This window comes from Mesoplodon mirus (assembly GCF_964341445.2).
Source record: "Mesoplodon mirus genome assembly, chromosome: 7".
NCBI lineage: Eukaryota > Metazoa > Chordata > Mammalia > Artiodactyla > Ziphiidae > Mesoplodon > Mesoplodon mirus.
The window spans coordinates 60320142-60343399 of record NC_138983.1 but is presented as its reverse complement, the minus strand read 5'-3'; the positions used below and the strand labels follow the sequence as shown (position 1 = coordinate 60343399).

Sequence of the window (23258 nt, the reverse complement as noted above, 5' to 3'; positions counted from 1 at the left end):
AAGCCTCCCTTGGTTTGCCTTTCATATAAGGGACATTTCATTTCCATAGTTCTGCTGCAACCATTGAGAAAAGACCACTGAATTCGCCGAAGTAATTCTAGCTGCTGTAACAAATGAGCCCCAAGTTTCAGTGGTTTAACTCTAAAAACATGTATCTCTCACAAAACTGTCCAACACAGATTTGCAGTAAGCCAAGTGCTCAGGGTTTAAGGCATGGCTCCCGGGCAGCCAGTCATAGGGTGCTTCCTCCTGGGCAGTGAGGGCAGCCTCCCAGGCCCGCTTTCCACACGTTCCCTCCTGTAAGGTGCCCGCGCCGCGCTCGGGGCCCCATGTTCACAGCCCCATCCACAGTCACTCCCTGGCAAGTTCACTGAGACAGAAGTGCTTGTGCACACAATCAGGGCTCCTGTCTCAGCCCCACGCCACACCTCTGATCCTCACTCCTTTCCCATTTCCTGTGTCCCAGAGGCATAGAGCCCTGCCAGTCTTTGACACTTCAGGTTACAAATAAGAATGAAAGTTGGCAGTGACTCTGTAAGGGCGCAAAAAGCCTATCACAAGTGCTCTAACTGCCCCTGCTAGTGACAGGCTCTGGCAGTCCACAGATAGACTCCTCTGAGAATTCCACCAGGAACTGAAGAAGTGATGTGCACTGTAGCTACTAGCACCAGTCCCCCCCACTGTGAAGTGGTTCACAGGTTCTATGGTCTCCCGTAGGGATTAAGTTTGAGCCCAGGAAACAGTCTTCACTTCTACGGCCCAAGGACAGAGGTGTCCTCAAGGACCTGCAAATTAGGAGGGTCCTAGTCTCCCCTTGAGTATACCACCCGGAGGTCCTGAAGCTTAGAATCAGTCCACAGACCCTGTCCTGTTCCTCCCCTCTGGCAGGATCTCCAACAAAGAAAGACTGTCCCTTCATCCCCTGGGGCCCTCCTGCCTCTCTATGGCTGCCCTGCATGTTTACTTAGACTCTCTTGACTGGCCAGGGCAGCAGAATCCACACTGGTTGAGGCTCTGGTCTTGGCCTCTCAGGATGGCTTTGCAGGGAACAGAGCTGCCTGCCCTGGGAGAGTAAGAGGAAGCTCTCTGCCTGGAACCCACGCTCTCTGGTGTCCCTATTCCCAGGGGCTCAGTTCTCTTCGCTTCCCAAGAGCAGGAGGGACTAATCCTTCATGGACAAGCTCATCCAAGCATGACACTTGCTTCCTTGGTGCCCCTGTCGCACTTGATGTAGATGATAATGCTTATGACTGTGCACTTCAGTGATTAGTTTACATGCCATCCTCTCTCTTATGGTCTATAAGTTCTTCAAGGGAAGGAAAGGTTTCTTACATCTATATTTTCTCTATCTAGTATGGCATTTGACCCACAGAAATGTCACTTAGTGAATGCGATTTATTTCTGAGAGAATGAGTTAGTAAATAAAAAAGAGGGTGAGTCACTGAGTAAGGATGAATGGGGGAAGAATAAATGAGAAGGAAAGGATGGGGGAGTGAGTGAATGAATGAGGGTGGGAGGCAGAACCATGGTCCACTGCCTCCAAGTATCCACTCTCTTCTTCTACCTTGCAACGAGAATCCTGCTTTTTCAGTTGGGCACATTGCCACTGACAAAAAGAATACACTTCCTACCCTCCCTTGCAACCATGCATGTCTGTATGACTAAGTTCTGTGACTAATTTAAATGGAAGTAGCAGTGTTGCATAAGACATCAAGGAAAATCCTTTAAAAAGGAATGTGTGTGCTTTTGGCTCTTGTCTTCACCTTTCTATGGCCTGGAAGATATGTGATGGTTGGAGCTTAGCAGCCATGTTGCTCAATGAGGTGACCTCAAAAAAAAAAAAAAAAAAAAAAACACCTCACCCTGGGACAGGGAAGCAGAAAGACAGAAGTTTAGATCTCTGTCAGACACAGAGCCACTTTAACAGCCTAGACAACCTTCCTAGACAACCTTCCTCTGGACCTTTTTTATGTAAGAGAGAAATAAATTTCCATTTCACTTGTTATTTTGTGGTTTGTTGACTTGGGGGGTTTTATCATATACAGTTGATACTAACCAGTTTGCCCAGAATCACAGGTTCATGCTACAGCCAGTCTCAGAATCCATGCTTCCTCTCTCCCGGTCTCAAGTTTTTTCTGATGCTAGCTGTAAGTCACTCTATGATGACCTGGACCTCCACACTCACTCAGTTCCTGCAGATGTCCTCCAAATGTCAACCCAAAGCCATAACATGAAATAAGAGAATCTTGATATTTTTTGAAAACAATCAAAGTAACAGATGATCCCTGATCAATGTTCAAAACCTACCAGACTGGCAGGGAGCACAGACTCAATCTCAGATTGAATGCAATTCCCAACAAGCGGTCCCAGGAAATGCAACCAGGGAAACACATTGATGACCAAAGACCCTGGTACACTCACATTTTTAGTGGCTCCTGCATTTCAACAGTAAAGCATTTATTCTTCTGCAAAGAGGAGCACGTGGGAGTAGGGTCTTACCTCCACCAGGGAATGCCAGTGTGCAATGGGCTTGCGCGGATATGACAACATTTCACTCCAGTGGTCTCTGCCCAGCCTCTCAGCTTCGTTGCCTACTTGACACACGCCGATGATCTCATTGTGACCTACACTGTGAAAATGGTGCACAATAGTTTTTTCCTTAAATTTTGGTATGTAAGAGCAGCAACTACTCAGTTAAACTGACAGAGGAATTAGGGAAGGGGTGGTCCTTTTCATTCCCTAATTTAAAACTACAGGCCAAGCTTAATAGCCACTAGGACTCGGGTTACAATATTTCACTCGGGGCACAGAGAGGAAGACCAGAATCTGGCCCTCACACAGCTCAGCTCTTGGAACACTGGCATGGCTTAGCTTGTTCCCAAGAACCTGTGTTGGAAGAACTCCCTGCTGCATGCAAAGGATGTCACCTCTGGTTCTGGAACAAGGTTGACCTCAGGCCTCCAAATCCATGTAATGAAAAGGGGGCCATCTGAAAGGAGTTTCTTGCACTAATGGCTGCTTCATTCCTGCAAGAGGGAACCAAGTACGGGTAAGCGAGAAGCTCTGAGTCTGTCAGCTGTAGCCTTGAGCTCACAAAGGGGGCAGAGTGGAGGAGGCTCCTGGGTCATCTTGCAAGCCCTCTCTTTAGAGAACATGTTGTCTTTTTGTGCTCTTCCCTCCTTCCTTGCAAGCCCAGCTTTGCTTCTTTGACCCAACTTGAGTTCCCTACTGCAGAAATACTTAGCTCCTTTAATACTTAGCTAGTATTTCTGAAACATCCCTGGGTAGATCTCTGCCTTGGACCATTTCTTTTTTCCTTAACGGTTTTTGGTTAGAAGTCCTTTGCATATATCCAGAAAGACATGGCCCATCCTTTAACTCTCTGGGATCCAAATTCACAGACTTCTTCTCTTTCTTTTCCCTTCCTACAAGGATGAGGGATTTTTCTCCTATTTGTGTACAGGGAGCAAGGGGGAGATAAGGGTGGGGAAGCAGTGTGAAGGATATTGGATTCTATGCTCATTAAAATCAGTTGCATGCAGAAGCCCCATGAATTCTGCCATGGATTTTTCCAGGCCAGATTCATGAGTTTACTGAGAATTAAATTGAAGCAGAGCTCACATAATCAGATTTGTCGATGCGGGAAACTTGGCAATAGCTTGAAAAATACTGGCCCAGCCTTCCACGGCTGGTGGGCAATGTCCCCTCCTGTGGCCCGACACTATTTGTGTTGTGTGTCGTCCAGAGGAGACAAGATGAGGTCTACTGCCCAGCGTGAGCTATCACACCCATGGGCAGCTGAGCCAACCCACGTGCTCCCTGGGTGGCAAGACGATTATGCTTCACCCAGGCAACTCTGGAAAGAGTGTTCAGGGCATTGAGGCTGCCTTACTGACATTTCAGGGGTCTGTGGGAAAATTTTCAGCTGCAAATAATACTGTAAGATATTAGAAGTCAGATTTTTTTTTTTTTTTTTATAATTGTGCCCAGACCATGTGGGAGGTTTCCAATTAAAAACAGACTTTGCATTTCAGTCTAATGACTAGTTTAACATGTATAATTCCCTGTTGGTACTTCCTCTGCATATTAAAATGACTGTTTTTCAAATCTGTCCTTTAAATACACAATTGGCTACAATGCAGGCTATAAATATCTCTTCTGTGCTGTATTAATTAGAAAGTCGAGCATCTTATACATTTTAATGTACCCTGTCATCCATACTGATTCTAGCATTTTCAAGAGAACATTTCTGTGTTTGCTTTCAGACTTAAGTGGATAGAAACGATCTTTATTAAACACATTGGGAGAAGAAAAAAAAAAGAACAAAATTATGTATTTAGAAATGTTGATGGTCTGGCTAAAGTAATCATTCTGCTGTTTTGAGTGGAATCTTTCTGATAAAGGCCAGGTAGGGTTGCCTGAGAGATTAAGATCTGTGGGGTCACAGTTCTCTAAGCTGAGATTCTGAGGGATGTACAGGGATGGAGAGGGGAAGAAGTAGAGGAGGGAGGAGAATGGAGGAGGAGAAAGAAAGAAGAAATGGGAGGGCTTCCCTGGTGGCGCAGTGGTTGGGAGTCTGCCTGCCGATGCAGGGGACGAGGGTTCGTGCCCCGGTCCGGGAAGATCCCACATGCCACAGAGTGGCTGGGCTCGTGAGCCATGGCCGCTGAGCCTGCGCATCCGGAGCCTGTGCTCCGCAACGGGAGAGGCCACAACAGTGAGAGGCCCGCGTACCGCAAAAAAAAAAATGGGAGAGCTTAGAGGCACTTTGGTAATCTGACTCTACCGCATTGCTTGTAAAATGGTGACTCCTTGTCAATCAGCTCTCCGTGTGCTGCTCACCTGACTCTTTTCCTGTGGCTGCACTAAGACACCAGCTAAGAATCCACAGCTGGCACCCCCCGTCCCCCAACCCTGGGCACAGGGGACTTGCAATGAGAAACAGCTCTAGGCCTCTCACCGGTCGTAGTCCATGACTGCTATGGACAAGTAGATTTGGTCAATATTCTCAGGAGGGACGTCAAAGACTATGGCTTCGTTGTAAACAGGATTCAGAGTGTTCCTTTTGGTGGACGTTTTCCTCTTCTTCAATCGTCTGCCATCACACATCAGTGAGACTTTCACGTAGGGATCTGTACGGACCATGAGAAGCAGAGGTACAGTGAGGATACGTGCAGATTTAGGCCAGCAGTTGCGTCACGGCAGACTTTCAAGGACCATGGTGTGCAGAACCCCTTTACGGGCCTGTGGACTGGAGTTTGAGGATTTTAATTAACACGATGTCTGGGCAGGGACTGGAGTTGGGATAATTAAGTCATTCATTCAGGAAAAAGCACAGGATTCTCTCCCCTCAAAATGAGTGGAATTTAAAAATAGTGTGAAAACATGTTACTGAATTAGATTAGGATTCGGGACCTGCTTGGCTGTCACAGGAAGGGAAATGCAAAGCCATTTCTAAAGCATGGGGAAACAGGCTGCAGGACCTGACTTGGAGCCACCTCGGGGAATCTTCTTCTAAAAACTAGGTCTTTAGGAAAGGGAGGATCTAAATTCCTAGAGGACTGGGAAGACTTGGGGTGGGGGTGGGTTTCCTCCAGTGCAGGGGCCTGAAGCCCTAGAGTTGCCTGCAGTCGGGTTGCAAAGGGAGAAGCGGCTCAGCAGGGAGAGAAAGGACACAGGCTTGCTTGTGGTGCCATGCTGGGATGGGGTGACAGGGGGCAAGGCTGGACTCTGCTTCAGGTGGAACATTCCTGGTTTCACCTCACTATTCTGCTCAGTGGGGAGTCCTTCTTGCTTCACCTGCCTAACCATGTGTTGCTCTGACACCCATACACTGTCTGGGGGGACTTAGAGGGCCAGAAGAGGCCATATCTTTTTTTCTGCTTGAATAAAACACTGGCATCCAGGAAGCAAAATATATTGCATCTTTTGATTTCAGTGACCAAAAGCCAGTGAACTGGGGGTTTTGCGACCACATTTTGGGAGCCCCTGAAGAGATGGCTTCTGAACTTGTATAAAAGGAACTGCCTATCAGGGTATTTTCTGTTAGGGTTTAGAATTTAAGGCTACATGTTTGATTCACTGGAAAAACCAAACTGCATAGTTCACTGATGGACCTTTTATATAAGGATATTGGATATCAATCTTCTAAAAGCCTGAGGTGATGATGATTGCTTGTTTGTGAGGAAAGACCCAATTAGATAAGCTATATCAACATGTGCAAACTGTAGGTCCAGTCCACAATTCTGTGAAGGAGAAGACCTAAGAGAGAACAATGGTGATAATAATGAGAGCTAACACTGAGGAGCATTTAGTGTGTGCCAGGCACCGTTCTTAGGTGTCATATGTATTAACTCACTTAATCCTGTAACAACTGAAACAGCCAGATACTATTATTGTCCTCATTTTTACAGATGGGGAATCTAAAGCCCAGAGAGATTAAGTGACTTGCCCAAGGTCACACAGCTATTAGGTCTAGGACTAGGATTAGACTTAGGCAGTCTGGTTCCAAAGTCCACACACTTTATTACTCTGCTGGAAGCTTCATAAAGTGCTACATAAGAATGTAGGAAGAAATGTGCATTTGCGCTTGTCCCACCTGATGCTCCTGTTATGTCCATTGCCTTTAAATTCCTTGCTTTTATAATGGTAATGGTCAGCCTGCCAGCCGTGGGAAGGTAGCAGAGGGAAAACATCAGCTCTCCAAGATCCACGTTGTCCTGTTGAGAGAGCACAAACTGAAGCATTAGAAAGTGTCTTCAGCCTGGCGCACACAGAAGCAGGGGCAGGGCGGCACTGCAAGGGACCGCACTGCTCCTTCCCTTCACGTAATCAATCAGATGAAGGAGAATCAATGCCTGTGCTTCGGGAGCACCCTCTCTAAGGAAGCGGACTCATCTTAAATGGCAGAGCTGTGGAGACCATCCAGGGTTCTGCCCCTCTATCCAGCTACCTGCAGCCCTGCACAGCATCACACAGGTCCCGTGGCCCACAGCAGCCCCCAGAGCAGAAGCCCCTCAAAGCCTTAACTATCCCCTATGGAGCCCCCTGTGTGGCTCCACTCATATCCCCATCATATCCACACAGAGCCCCCAGGACAAAGCTACACAAAGAGGTGCCCCACAGTGCTGGGCTGCCCCACTGGCAGCCCAGACAGGCTCTGCACACAGCCCACCCATAGCCTTGTACACTCTCTCAGACAGGTCTCCGTACAGCCCCTTGGAGATTCCCAACCCCCAGTTCCTACATAGCTTCCCCCACAGTTTTACCCACAGGCCTCACATAGCCCGCAAAGTCCTCCAGTCACCGTCTATATGCATTCTTCCCCTCTAGCTCCACACACCTCCCTACAAAGACCCCCCCACCCCAAGTTTGCTGTAATACCTCCGTCCACTCCTGCAAACACTCCCCATCCCAGCACGCGCACGCGCACGCACACACACACCCCTCCACCCACCAGAGCACCACAAGCAACCTGGTCACATGCAGCTTGTGCAGACCAGCACGTGGCTCCGCTGGACCCTGCAAACACCTAGTCCCTACAGGGCTCTCGACGAAGACCCTGCAGCAGCCTGAGAGTGGCAGCCCGTGACAGCCCTGGACACACCTGGACCCCTGCCCAGCCCCTGCGCAGTCTCCAGGCAGGAAGAGATAGGTGGGGACCCAGACCCCGCAGGCCCCCGACGGCTGACCCCCCTGGCCCCCACTTTGCTGCAGCTCTTGCCTTCTCTCGATGTGTCTCTAAGAAGCCCCATTTCCCTCTGCTGGGGAAAACATCTCCTGGGGCAGTGTGCAGTCATTCAAATAGGTCAGAAGACACAATTCTCTTTCTCCTTTTTAGCCCAGGGAAAGTATAACCAGAAAGGAAAAAAAAAAAAAAAGCCAGTTCATTTAGTTTCAATTTCTGTGATACCTGAGGTTATTGAGCTGGGTGTCTGTGTCTAATTAATACAGTTTTATACTGACAATGCTCTGGGGAGTCCGGTTTTTGCCCTCAACATCCACAGCCTCCCTTCCCCTCCTTGATTCTCCAAGGATGCTACTATTTTTAGAAGCACACATTCAGCTCTGTAAGGTCACCTCGCCCAACCTCCCTCCTTGACCACTTCTGCAGGAGGATGAGGCGAAGGGAGTCTGTTTAGTCGCTAAGGCAGATGGATCGCTCTGTATCCTTGAGCTCTCCCTGCTTCATGTAAATAGATGACCTCTCCTCGCAAGCATGCCAGGCTCTTCTGGTTCCTGGAGCCCTAATATCAAGAGACCCAGGTAGCTGGGCCTTTCCCCCTGGGGTGGAGGTGTCACACGGGGCAGGTACTGGACTGCTTTGTGCTCCCGGCTTCCCAACTGCAGGAGGAGGGTCTGCTGTTATTGAAGGATCTGACCCAGCTTCCTGCTGACGGCGGAGGAGAAAGAGGAGGGACAGCTGTCCCCATAAATTATCTTTCCCCCTCTATACTCCCTGGCCTATTCCTTTGCCCTTGGACCTTTCCTGTCTGCTTTAAGCAGAAAGGCCCAGACACATGTTCTTCTCAGAGGACTTTTCACTGCACCTGGTTCAAGCCCCCTCTCCTCTCATCCTGCCCCAATAATCCTGGTTTTACAAAGTAAAACAGGAGCAACCAAAACCATGCCTAAGAAGCTTCATCATCATTTTTTTGGCATAGATTTTCTGAGGGCCCACACTGCACAAGCTCTGTAGGGCTCAAGATGTAACGATGCAGTCCCTGCCCTCAAGACCAAGGCACATAACTGAATGTAATGTGTCAAGCTACTTTTGTCCTAAGTACATTTTTCCCCAACATAAACTTCATTCATAAATATTTATATTATATTGCTGTTTGCTCATGAGTTAAAAGGAAAAAAAATTGAGCTTCAGATTTGGTCATATATTCAGAATATGAACTAGGGCAAAAGTCTACTTTCGTACTTAAAAAAAAAAAACCCTGAGCAAATTAAAGAAAGGTTTCTTAAGGGGAAAATGCTTGGTTTGATTTCCAAGTGTTTTAAAAATAAATCATTTAAAATTATCTAAATTATGAAGGTAAAAAATGATAAAATTCAAATACAAAATTTTTAAGTATAATCGTAAAATATGTCCTTGTCTTATGTACATACCACCTAAGTTACTCCTTTCCCCAGAGTAACACTGTGGATAATCATGCACATTTTCCTTTTCATCCATCCATCCATTCATTTATTCACTTATTCTTCTAACATTTGTTGTGGTTGTGGTTGCTGAACATTGCTCTCGTCCAGGTGCTGAGAGCTGTTTTTGCCGTGGTGAACAACAGATGTGGTCCCCTGAGAAGTGATGGGCTTGCTGGGATACGGAACAGAAGTTGATGGCACCTAATGCTAACTCTGCTTCTCCCCATCAGCTGATGCTGATTTGGGGTTAAGAATCTGTAGGTCTTGATGTTTATAAACATTCCTGAATTCAGTGGTTCTCAACCGGGAGCAGTTTTGCTCCCCTAGGGCACATTTGGCATTATTTATAATTGTCACAACTGGGGAGGCAGTTGTGTTACTGACATCTCGTAGGTAGAGTCCAGGGATGCTGCTAACCATCTTACAATGCACAGGGAAGCCCCTCATTACAATGAATTATCTGGTCCAAAATGTCAATAGTGCCAAGGTTGAAAACTCTGTCTTATACAGAGGTGCTTATACTGTTAGTAAAAATTTTTCCAGAATGCTGATAAAAAGTCAAATACGAAAGAGTCGTGGAGTGTTTGGCTTCTTTTCCAGCTTGACAGAAATCAGATATGCAGAGGTGCCCTGGGGGGTACAAGGGGAAGGAAAATGTCATACAAAGAAATGCTTCATTTGCTCCTGCTTTTTGTAGCCAAGTTCTGTATTGTTGGCAAGATATATATATAGGGAATTTATAGTAAGTGTGTGTGTGTGAATTCTCTACCTGCCAATCTGTAAACTCTTTCTGTGGTATGTTTGCCTGTCGTGGTCTACGATAGCTCTAGTTTTTGTCTAACTAGCACACTTTTGCATTCCTGTTCTTGGGTTCTTCTGGTGAAGTCCTTCCTAATTCCATGAAGTTCTAGAAGGGCTGCTGCAGGAATTCAGACTGACCAAAATATTCATGCCCCTGTCCACTATTGTCTGTTCAGGGATGAGTATGTAACCCAAGCAGGGAGATTTAGTCTTCCCTGGGACTGAAAAAATCAATATTGAGAAAGAGAAATTTTAATTTTATTGGGGTTATTCACTGGAAAGATATGAAACTAGAATTGTTGTAAGGTTCTTGTACTGTATATACTATAAGTAGTAATAATATCACTTTAAGTTAGGCTGTGTATATTAAAGACGTATACTATAAGCCCAAAAGAAATGATTAAAACAATACAAGGATTTATAGTTAATAAGCCAACAAAAGAGATAAGATACATCTTTAAAAATATTAAGTTAGGGGCTTCCCTGGTGGCGCAGTGGTTGAGAGTCCGCCTGCCGATAGAGGGGACGCAGGTTCGTGCCCCAGTCCGGGAAGATCCCACATGCCGCGGAGCGGCTGGGCCTGTGAGCCATGGCCGCTGAGCCTGCGCGTCCGGATCCCGTGCTCCGCAGCGCGAGAGGCCACAACAGTGAGAGGCCCGTGTACCGCAAAAAAAAAAAAAAAAAAAAAAAAAAAAAAAAAAAAAAAAAAAAAACACCCAAAAATATTAAGTTAAGGGGCTTCCCTGGTGGCGCAGTGGTTGAGAATCCGCCTGCCAATGCAGGGGACATGGGTTCAATCCCTGGTCTCGGAAGATCCCACATGCCGCGGAGCAACTAAGCCCGTGCGCCACAACTACTGAGCCTGTGCTCTAGAGCCCGTGAGCCACAACTACTGAGCCCGCGTGCTGCAACTACTGAAGCCCGCGTGCCTAGAGCCCGTGCTCCACAATGAGAAGCCCACGCACTGCAACGAAGAGTAGCCCCCACTCGCCACAACTAGAGAAAGACCGCACGCAGCAGCGAAGACCCAACACAGCCAAAAATAAATAAATAAATTTAAAAAATTAAGTTAATCCAAAAGAAGGCAGAAAAAACTGAAAAGGGAATAAGACCAGAAGAGACAAATATGATAGAAATAGAAAACAAATACTAAGCTGGTAAACTTAAACTCAACTATTCCAATAATTACATTAAATATAAAAAATCTAAGCATCAAAATAAAAGCAAAGATTAATTCAGTAAAATAGCAAGACCCAATATTATGCTCTCTACAAGACATTTAATTTAAATACAAAGATATAAGTATATTAAAAGTAAAAGAATAAAAAAGATATGCTACAGTAACACTAATAAAAAGAAATCTGCAGTGGTTAAATTAATATCACACAAAGTATAGGTAAGAGCAATGAATATTACCAGGGACAAAAAGGGTCATTTCACTATGATAAAGGGGTCAATTCATCAAAAGCACATAACAATTCTAAATATTTATGTACTTTATAGCATACTGTCAGAATACATGAAGCAAAAACTGATAGAATTGTGAGGATAAACAAGTTGTAGTCAGAGATTTGAATACTTGAACAATACTATCAACTAATTTGGCCTAATTAGGGGCATTAAAGAAACACCCTACCAAACAGCAATAGAATACACATTCTTTTCAAGTGTACCCAGAACACGGAACAAGATAGACCATATTACGGGCCACAAAACAAGTCTCAATTAAATATGAGAAGATTCAAACTATATTTTCTGGTTGCAATGGAAATGAATTAGAAATCAATAACGAAAAGATATCTGTGAAATCTCTAAATATTTGGGAACTAAGTAACTTCTAAATAACCCATGGATCAAAAGGGAAATCAAAAGAGAAATTAGAAAGTATTTCGAACTAAACTGAAATGAAAAAACAACAAAAATTTGTGGATACAGTTAAAGCAGTGCTCAGAGGGAAATTTATACCACTAAAATGCTTATATTACACAAGGAGGAAAGTGTCAATTCACTGACCACCGCTTCCACTTCAAGAAACCAGCAAATAAAAACAAATTAAAAGCAAAATAAGCAAAAGAAAGGAAATAATAAATATTAGATAGAATAATGTAAAGATGTATATTTTAAACCATAGAGTAGCCACCTAAAGAACCAATAAGTACATGTAATAAGCCATTACTGGAGATAAACTGTAACCATAAAAATACTCAATTCAAGAAAAGGCAGGAGGGCTTCCCTGGTGGCGCAGTGGTTGAGAGTCCGCATGCCAATGCAGGGGACGCAGGTTCGTGCCCCGGTCCGGGAAGATCCCACATGCCGTGGAGCGGCTGGGCCCGTGAGCCATGGCCGCTGAGCCTGCGTGTCGTCGCGGAGCCTGTGCTCTGCAACGGGAGAGGCCACAACAGTGAGAGGCCCATGTACCACAAAAAAAAAAAAAAAAAAAAAGAAAAGGCAGGAAATAAAGAAGAAAAAAAGAAAGAAAGTACAGGTGGAACAAATAGAAAAGACAGATTTAAACACTACCATATTGATAATTACTTTAAATGTATATACCTGATAACTTCAATTGAAAGGACATACATTTTCTGATAGGATCATAAAGCAAGACCCAACTACATATGCTGTCAACAGGAAATCCACTTAAAATATCATGACAGGGGACTTCCCTGGTGGTGCAGTGGTTAAGACTCCACGCTCTCAGTGCAGGGGGCCTAGGTTCAATCCTTGGTCCAGGAACTAGAGCCCACATGCATGCCACAACTAAGAGTTCGCACACCACAACTAAGGAGTCCAGGAGCTGCAACTAAGGAGCCCGTCAGCCGCAACTAAGGAGCCCACGTGCCCAACTAAGGAGCTGGTGAGCCGCGACTAAGGAGCCTGCCTGCCGCAACTAAGACCCGGTGCAACCAAATAAATAAATTAACTAAAAAATATATCATGACAAAGATAGGTTTAAAGGAGGAAAAAATTAGGTCATGTAAACAAGGCTGGAGTGGATATATTAATATCAAGAAGATTTCAGAGCAAGGAATATTACCAGGGAAGAAGGGAATATTTCATTGACAAAGGCTAAAATCATCAAGAGGGCATAATCTTTTTTTTTTTTTTTTTTTTTTTTTTTTTTCCGTACGCGGGCCTCTCACTGTTGTGGCCTCTCCCGTTGCGGAGCACAGGCTCCGGATGCTCAGGCTCAGCGGCCATGGCTCACGGGCCCAGCCGCTCCGCGGCATATGGGATCCTCCCAGACCGGGGCACGAACCCGTATCCCCTGCATCGGCAGGCGGACTCTCAACCACTGCGCCACCAGGGAGGCCCAAGAGGGCATAATCTTAAATGCATATGTTTCTAATAACAGAACTTCAAAATATATTAAACAAATCTGATGGAATTAAGAGGAGAAATAGGCAAACCCACAAGTGGAGTTAAGAGATTCCAACACTGTCTATCAGTAATTCATTGAACAAGGAAGCAGAAAAAAAGTAAGGATATGAACAGTATTATTGACCAACCTGACCTAATTGATATTTACTATACTTATTAATACTCCATCAAACAACAGCAAATGCACATTCTTTTCGAATATACACTAAACATTCAGCAAGATAAATCATATTCTGGGTCATTAAAAAATTATCATTAAATCCAAAATGAATGAAATCATACAAAGTATGTTCTTTAACGATAATAAAATTAAAGTAGAATTCAGTCATAGATATCTGGAAAATCTCCAAATATTTGAAAATTAAACAATACTCTTCTAAATTACCTATAGATCAAAGAAAAAAATCATAAGGGATATTAAAGATTATTTTGAACCGAATGGTAGTGGTTACATGACTATATACATGTGACAAAACTTGTACACTTAAAATTTGTTAATTTTATTGCATGTAAATTAATGGGGGTTAAAAAATTCTGAAAAGACATTTTACAGAGGACTGTATTTTTGTCTTCTAGTTTTACTGTCCTGAATTCACAGAATGTCTTGATGGTTTTAACCGCTGAAAAAATTATCCTATCCTATCCCATTCATTTGTGCTCAAATATGTCTGAAAATAATGCCTATGCTCTATTTGTAGGGGACATATTTCTATATGTCTATTAAATCAAGCTTGTTAATTTTGTATCCAAATCTTCTTCCTCTTGGAATTTATTATGGTTTTGTCCTTTAAAATATGGTTTCTTCCCATTCTACTGTTTCACAGCCAAATTATTAGCAAACATTTAAACTATGGTTAAAATATTTATTTCTCTGCTCACTGCAGTTTCATAAAACCCATATCATCCCCCACTCTTAGATACATTTTTCATTTTCCTTGTGTATGTCCTTGAGTACTGTTTTTCCAGGGAGGGTTCACAGGTAGTTAAAGTAATCTTTATTATGCTCTAATTCTTTTTTTTTTATATAAATTTATTTATTTATTTTTGGCCGTGTTCGGTCTTTGTTGCTGCGCGCAGGCTTCCTCTAGTTGTGGCGAGCAGGGGCTACTCTTCGTTGCGGTGCGGGCTTCTCATTGTGGTGGCTTCTCTTGTTGCAGAGCACGGGCTCTAGGCATGCGGGCTTCAGTAATTGTGGCATGTGAGCTCAGTAGTTGTGGCTCACGGGCCCTAGAGTGCAGGCTCAGAAGTTGTGGTGCACGGGCTTAGTTGCTCCGTGGCATGTGGGATCTTCCTGGACCAGGGCTCGAATCCATGTCCCCTACATTGGCAGGCAGATTCTTGCCACCAGGGAAGTCCCTGTGCTCTAATTCTTAAAAGAAAGTTAGCTGGGCACAGAATTTAGGTTAAAATTATTTTACCTTAGAACCTTTTATTTTGTCACAATATATTCTAGTACTTCATGTTCCAGCTAGGGTGTTTGATGCTTCTTTTGTAGATTTTTTTCCCTCAAGGAGGTTTTAAGATTGTCTCTTTGTACTTTTACTTTGTACTTGTACCTTCTGAAATTTCCCCAAAAGGTACTGATATCTTGTTTTCACTGATTTTGCTTGGTCCTCAGTGACTGATGTTAATTGGAATTTTTTTTCTCTTGCTTTAATCTCTTTTTCTCCAGTGATCAGTTGATCTGTTTGTTTACTTTGGACCTTCTCTTTCATGATGTTGGTTTTCTAGGACGTCCCTAATTGTCTTTATTTATGAAGGGTCAAAGCAAAAGTCTTTTACAGCTCATCATTTTGTGAGGAGCCTCATGAGGCAGTGGAGGCAATCTCATATTTTCATCTGATATAACTGGACATTCTGAAGAATTATTCTTTAGTACTACTTGCATGATATTAACATCGCCAAAATTATTGAACTTTGGTTTTATAGTAGGTTACAAAAGTTAGGCAAAGAGAATCATTATCAACAGACTTTTGATACCCCAGTCTCCTCAATATTTTCTAAGTACCACTGTACTGGGGGGTCCTCAAGACCACCCTCAGGTCTGATGATTCATGAGAAGGACGCACAGGACCCAAAAAAGCTGTTCTACTCATAGTTACGGTTTATTACAATAAAAGGACACAGATTTAAATCAGCAAAGAAAAGAAATTACATAGGGTGGAGTCCAGGAGAAACCAGGCATGAGTTTCCAATTGCCCTTTTCCAGTGGAGTCACACAGATAGCACTTAGTTCTCCCAGCAGTGATGTGTGACAACATACACAAAGTATCACCAACCAGGGAAGCTCACCTAAACCTTGATGCCCGAGGTTCTTACTGTGCGTGGTACGGAGTACCCACATGACTAACCTTAGCTGGTCAGTCTTTACTCCCTTCATCAGAGGGGGCTCAGCATAGCCCAGAGCCCTAGGTGAACAAAAACAAGTGTCCATCATAAATCACACCATTAGCAAAAAATATGTGGTGTGTGGTCCAAGGTCTGTTATACAAAGAACTCCTATCAGTCAGGATATTCTAAAGGCTTAGAAGTTATCTTTCAGTCAAGGACTAGTCCTTTCTTTGGAATGTGCAGGGTAGGGTTTAGGCACCCCAAGCTTGCTGAGTCAATCCTTTCCTATACATACACCATGCCCTTATTTCAGCTTGCCTTTTCACACACATTTTCCTATACTGAAAAGGGGAAAAGGTACTTGTGTACCTAACCATCACACATTCTCACACAGAGGTCAACAGTTGATGTCATAGAAGACATCCGGAAGGAGGTTAGTTAACTGCAGGGCATGGCAGAGATATTAGATAGGATGAGAGCTGACCATAATACAATTAAGCTAGAACTCTGTAATAAAAAGATAACTAGGGCTTCCTTGGTGGCGCAGTGGTTGAGAGTCCGCCTGCCAATGCAGGGGACACGGGTTCGTGCCCCGGTCTGGGAAGAGCCCACATGCCGCAGAGCGGCTGGGCCCGTGAGCCATGGCCACTGAGCCTGCACGTCCGGAGCCTGTGCTCCACAACGGGAGAGGCCACAACAGTGAGGGGCCTGAGTACCGCAAAAAAAAAAAAAAAAAAAAAGATAACTAGAGGGTTTCTATATGTTTGGAAACTAAGAAATACACTTCCAAATAAACCATCGTTCCAAATAAAAATCACAATGAAAATTAGAAATATATTGAACTGGATGATAATAAAGATTATACGTTTCAAAATATGTGGAATGCTGTGATATTGTGATTTACAATAAGAAATATATATATTTGGTTTTCTTCCTTTTTCCTGACACAGGGTTCCTGACACCCTTGTAAATTCCTAAGTGATAAGAGTACTAGGAGTATCTTTTGTTCCAGTGAGGCAACTGACAGGGTGCTCCTTGATGGCTTCTGGATGGGAACTGGTCACCAAAAAGACCAAGCCATGATTAGAAGCTTGAAATTTTCAGCACCAGCCCCCATTCTCCAGAGATGGGAAAGGGCTGGAAATGAAGTTAATAATTGACCATGCCTACATGAGAAAGCCCCCATAAAATATCAAAAGTATTGGCTCCAAAGAGCTTCCAGGTTGGTGAACACATCCATATACCAGGAAGGTGACATACCCGCAACTCCATGGAGACAGAAGCTCCTGTGCTCAGTACCCTCCCAGACCTCACCCTACGTATCTCTGTTCATCTGTACCCTTTATCACATCTTTTAATAGACTGGTAAAGCAAGTAAATGTTTCCCTGAGTTCTGTGAGCTGTTCTGGCAAATAATCGAATCCAAGGAGGAGGTCATGGGAACCTCTGATGTGTAGTCAAGTTGGACAGAAATTGTGGGTAACCTGGGGACCTGCTACTTGTGACTGGTATCTGAAGCCAGGGGCAGTGTCATGGGACTGAGTCCTTAATAAGGTAGATAGTGTCAGAATTGCAGGACACCCAGCTGGTCTCGCAGAATTGCTTGGTATAGGAATAACCCCAACATGTTTGGTTTCAGAAGTGCTGTGAGTGTGGTAGCAGTATGAGAGTAAAAGAGAAACACACAGGACCCAAACAAATCCTTAAAAATCAGATTAAGGGAAAAACCTTTTAGTTTTAAACACATAACATGGAACAAAATAAGGCTGATTAACAGTGATCAAAGCATCTATCTAAAGAACTTGGAAAAAGAACAACAAATTAAACCCAAAGTAAGTAGAAGGAAGGAAATAATAAATTTAAGAGCAGAAATTAATGAAATAGAAAACAAATATATTAAAGAAAATCAACGAAGCCAAAAGTTAGCTTTGGAAAGGCTAAATAAAAACTGCTAACCTTTGTTAAAACAGATAAAAAAGAGGGGGCAAGAGAGAAAAGGCAAAAATAACCATGTCATTGTTGAAATGCAACACAACTATGGATCTTTACTAAAAACATTAAAAAGAGAATAAAAAGATTTTATAAGCAACTTTATGCCCACAGATGTTAAAAATTAGACACAATGTACACGTTTTTCAAAAAGCAAAACATAAAATCTATATAAGAAGAATTAAAGACTCCAAATTTCTATGGCTCATTAAAAAAATTGAATCGGGGCTTCCCTGGTGGCGCAGTGGTTGAGAGTCCGCCTGCCGATGCAGGGGACACGGGTTCATGCCTCCGTCCGGGAAGATCCCACATGCTGCGGAGCGGCTGGGCCCGTGAGCCATGGCCGCTGAGCCTGCGCGTCCGGAGCCTGTGCTCCGCAACGGGAGAGGCCACAACAGAGAGAGGCCCGCGTATCGCAAAAAAAAAAAAAAAAAATTGAATCTGTAATTAAACACCTCACCATAAAGAAACTTTCTGGCTCAGTTGGGTTCACTGGTGAATTCTATTAAAGTTTTATGGAACAAATACAGCCAATATTATGCAAACACTTTTTGAGAAGAGAAGAAGAGGGAATACACCCCAATTTATTTTTTGAAGATATCATATTTTGGGTACCAAAATTGGAGGTAGCCATTACAAGAAAGGCAAAATTACAGACCAATTTCACTCATGAAGTGAGATTTTTTCAAAACTGAACAAAATATTAGAAAACTGAATGTAGAAAAACATGAAAATATATTACTCACATATGTTTTATCTCAAGTTCATAAGGTTAATTTAACATATGAAGTTTTAAAAATATAATTGCCCATAGTAACATAATGAAGAGGAAAAGTCATATAATTATCTAAAAAATATGATACAATATTATATATAAAAATATGATAAAAATCAAGCATCTATTTATGCTAAGAGTATTTAACAAACCAGATATGGAAGAGGAATTTGCTTATCTGATGGAGGGCCTCTAAAAACAAGGCTGCAGCATTAGTGTACGTACTGGTGAAATGTGAAAAGCTTCCCAGTTAACATAAGAAATAAGACACATTACTACTTCTATTCTACACTGTACTTGAGGTCCTAGCTAGGGAAGTAAGGTATGAAAAAGAAATAAAAGGTATAAAGTTTTGACATGAAGAATTCATTCTGTCATTTATTGTTAGATGATGCTCTGTGTAAAGAAATTTTTAAAAACCTGGGGAATTCCCTGGAGGTCCAGTGGTTAGGACTCTGCACTTTCACTGTCAATGGCCTGGGTTCGATCCCTGGCCGGGGAACTAAGATCTCACAAGCCGTGTGGCGTGGCAAAAAAAAAAAAAAAAAAAAAAAAAAGAAAGAAAGAAAAAGAAAAAAAAAGAAAAGAAAATTTAAAAACCTACAGATAAATTATTAGAATTAATAAGCATGTTTCTTGATGATTGGTAGATTGATGGATATAAGATAAGTAAAAAAAATAGATTTCATTTTTATATACCAGAAAAAACAGGTTAAAAAACAACAGAAAAAAACCCTCACTTAAAATAGTATCAGGGCTTCCCTGGTGGCGCAGCGGTTGAGAGTCCACCTGCCGATGCAGGGAACACGGGTTCGTGCCCCGGTCTGGGAAGATCCCACATGCCGCGGAGCGGCTAGGCCCGTGAGCCATGGCCGCTGAGCCTGCGCGTCCGGAGCCTGTGCTCCGCAACGGGAGAGGCCACAACAGTGAGAGGCCCGCGTACTACAAAAAAAAAAAAAGAAAAAAAAGAAAAAAAAATAGCATCAGAAAACATCAAAACCTTGGAATAAATTTACCCCAAACTGTCCACTATTTCTTTATAGAAAAAAGATAAAGCATTATTGAGTAAAGTTAAGGAAGGTCTAAATAAATGAAGAGATATACCATGTTCACGGATTGGAAGAACTCAACATTATACAGATAATCTCCAAACTGATCTACAGGCTAAATGTAATTCCAATCAGATTACAATTTGACAAATTGATTTTAAATTTAATTTGGACATGCAAAGTGCCTAGAGCAGTCAAGATTCTCTTGAAGAAGAACAAATTGGGAGATCGTACTCTACTGGATAGGAAAACTTAACTAGAATGCTACTGGACTAGTGTAGTATTTGTGCAGGGCAAATAAACCCATGTAGTTGTATAGAGAGCTCAGAAACTGACTCATGCATGTATGGACATTTGTCTTATGTACCGATTCTCTTCATTTGCCTCTCCACCCACTCCCTGCTCTATGCCCTTAAAGGCTGTTCTCTACAGAAGGAAATAAAATCTGATGTATTTATTAAGAGACTTAAACATCTGACAGAGTTTGGGACAAGTTACTGATAGGCACATGAACATACACACCCACACACAGCAAGTAAAACCAAGATAATTCATTTGTAGGTTCTTCATTCAACAAACATTGATGGAATGCAATTATTTGCCAGGTACTCTTCGGGGTGCTGGGAATCCATCAGAAAACCACAGGCAAAAGTCATTTGCCATTGTGAGTCATATTTCTTATGTGTGAAGCTTGATAATGAGCAAAATAAATTATATACACACACACACGTATATATACACATATATACATACACACAAATACACATATAATAACACATGTATAATAAAATACAGAGAAGAAAAAAGTCGAGAAGAGGGATTAAATAGTGTTGAGGAGTTAAATAAAATGTTAAGTGGGGAAGGCTTCACAAGAGAGTGCCTTTTTGAGTGAGGACCTGGAGAAACAAGGTGAGAAAGCCAGTATGCAGCTAACTGGAGGAGATTCCACGCAGACCAAGGAGCAAGTGCAGATGCCCTGAGGTGGGAATGTACCTGCTATGTCTGCGGAAGGGAAGGGAGATAGTGAGAAAGGCAGAGAGTAACAATGGTCAGGTCATAGAGGTTGTGCGGGACCAGATCATTCAGGTTACCAAAAGAATTCTGGTTTATGCTCTGAGTGGGAATGGAAGTCATTAAAAGGACTGAAGCAGTAAAGCAGCACAATGTGACTAACTGGATCACTCAGGCTCCTGTGTTGAGAACAGTCTGAGGGGACAAGGGTAGCAGCAGGGCCATCAGTTAGGAGATTACTGCAACGAACCTTGTGAGAGGTGATGTGGCTTGGTCCAGAGAAAGCAGTGGTGAGAGGTCATCAAATTTTAAAGGTGAAACAACAGGATTTTCGAATAGATTAAATGATAGAAAGAGAGTAGTCAAGGATGATTCCAGTATATTTGGCCTGAGTTAACGAAAAGGTGGAACTGCCATTAACCCTCATTTCTAAATGGTGAGGGAGAAGGCACTGGGCTATGGGAGAGACCAAGAACTCAGTTCTGCATACGTTATATGTACAATCCAATGGGGATGTCAAGTAGCCAATTAGATATGAGTATGGAGATCAGGGGGAAGAGTCAGGCTAGAGATACAAATGACCAGCTCCTGAGGGAACAAAGAATGTAATCACACTACACGGTTCAGCTATAAACTAAGTTTATGCAATAATGATATAGATATGAATAACTATCTCTACAAATTTATGATATTACTATTTTGAGAAGATGGAGGAGGAGAGAGTGTGTGTGTTTGTGCAGTGCATTTATGAGCTAAATCTTCAACTTCCACAATAAAATTAAATAGAAATCTAAAACTAAAAATAAATAAAATAGATCATTGAAAAAATATAGAGGTATACTTTGAAATAAACAGTTGAAAGTATGTACTTGGAAGAGTGGGAATTGAGGCTGGGCGTATAAAACATAAAGAGGACTTGTTATTTAAAAGCCCTGAAACCTGGACATACAGTACAACAGAATGAAGCTGAGTTCAAGTCTTAGTGCCTCCCTATTATTAATGCAACCTTAGATAAGCTACATAATTTCTCAGTTTCTCAGTTCTCTGCTCTCAGTGTCCTCATTTGGAAACTAGAATTAATATCTAAAGCCTAGGGCTTCCCTTGTGGCGCAGCGGTTGAGAGTCCGCCTGCCGATGCAGGGGACATGGGTTCGTGCCCCGGTCCGGGAAGATCCCACATGCCGCGGAGCGGCTGGGCCCGTGAGCCATGGCCGCTGAGCCTGAGCGTCTGGAGCCTGTGCTCCGCAACGGGAGAGGCCACAACAGTGAGAGGCCCGTGTACCGCAAAAAAAAAAAAAATAATAAAAAAAATAATAAATAAAAGTATTGTTCCGAAGGCCCTAAAAACATCATTGAGTCTTCATGGGTTCATTAAAAGCAGGTGATAATAGACTAACATCACTTTCTTTTTTGATTCGGGTTCTTTGACTCACGTATCATGGCACTCTTGTAGGTGCAATAAATGTGGACCTCGGCCCAGCATCTGGTAAGCTCTCTCCTGATCTCCTCACAGATGATCTGGATAAATTTAGGCCAGATGACAGTAGAACATGGAAAATTCATATCCAGTTGGACAACCATACGTAAAGGTGCTGACTATGATTCAACAACTTGGGTATTATCCAGTTCTGTGACTTTATCAATAACTTAGAAGAAGACAGAATTTGAGCATGACACAGTAGGCATAATAAGTACACTGGACTCCAGAATCAAGATCCATAAAAATCCTGACAGGTAGGTGAGATGGCTAAAGCCTAACAATATGTATCTATCAAGATCAATTATTTCAGTGCCTAAAAAGTCAACAGTGCAACCTCTGAAGTAGATGCAACCTAACACGTGTGAGAGCAAAAGGCTTTATGGTTTAATCTTGTTTTGGATCAAAATGTGATATAGCTACCAGAAACTAATTTTGCTTTAGGCTGCATCAATAGAGACACAGTTTAGGGAGGGAGGTTATACACCAGCCACAACACACCCGAAACCTGAATTCTGTTCTGGGCGTCTCCATTTTAGAGATATGTAATCACCTGGAGGATGGTGAGAAGAGCGACCACCATGGGAGGGGGTCAGGATTACATGAGGAATGATAAGGAACTGTTAAGCTTTCAGGAAAAGATTCAAGAAAGATGAGATTCTTGTCAGCACATATTTGAAGTGGGGTCACATAGAAGAGGGCCTAAACTTGTTCTTAATGGTTCCAAGGTTTAGAACCAGGGCCAACAAGGGGAAGACATAGGAAGACTTAGAATATTCTCCTCTATCACAGTCCATAGTCTGTTTGTCTCTGAAGGAGGCAAATTCCCTGTCTGTTCAGCTGGTGTCTCTGCTTTAGAGAGGAACGGAGTGGCTGGAAAATGTAAAGCCTTTCCCAGCCCTGATATGCTGCAGTTCCCTGATCTCAGACATCAGTTGGTAGGCAAGAGGAGATGATCAAGTTCTGGAGGAAGGAAACTGTGTCAGAAGTGTGATGAAGGAGATAGGATTTGGTGGCATGTGCAATTGTGTTTGAGGGGAAGATGTGGAGAGACTAGGAGGTCAGAAATGGTGAGGGCTGTTGACTAAAAATGCTTAATTCAGCACCTCAGGAACATGTATACTTTAAAAGGAGACATGGAAAACAGGAGGTGAATTCCAAATCTTGGTGCAATAAGCACAAGAATTTTGCGTATCAGAATCTTGCTGAGACTTCTTCTTCTTTCTCAACATGCTGCCCTAATAAATTCTTCTAGATTCACACATGATTTTTTTCATACTCCTGTTTTCCCAGGGAGCAT

At 42.9% G+C, this 23258-nt stretch overlaps 1 protein-coding gene across 7 annotated transcripts in view; it reads right to left on the bottom strand.

Moving 5' to 3' along the window:
* LOC309808678 (synaptotagmin-9) overlaps positions 1-23258 on the bottom strand; it is a 388309-nt gene that overhangs the window by 243026 nt on the left and 122025 nt on the right. For all 7 annotated transcript variants that reach the window (XM_082629228.1, XM_082629232.1, XM_082629231.1 and 4 more), the window contains exons 4-6: positions 6599-6719; positions 4961-5132; positions 2500-2629 (exon numbers count right to left, since the gene is read on the bottom strand). In XM_082629228.1, the coding sequence (XP_082485354.1) occupies positions 2500-2629; positions 4961-5132; positions 6599-6719 (423 nt within the window). The remainder of the gene's footprint in view (positions 1-2499; positions 2630-4960; positions 5133-6598; positions 6720-23258) is intronic.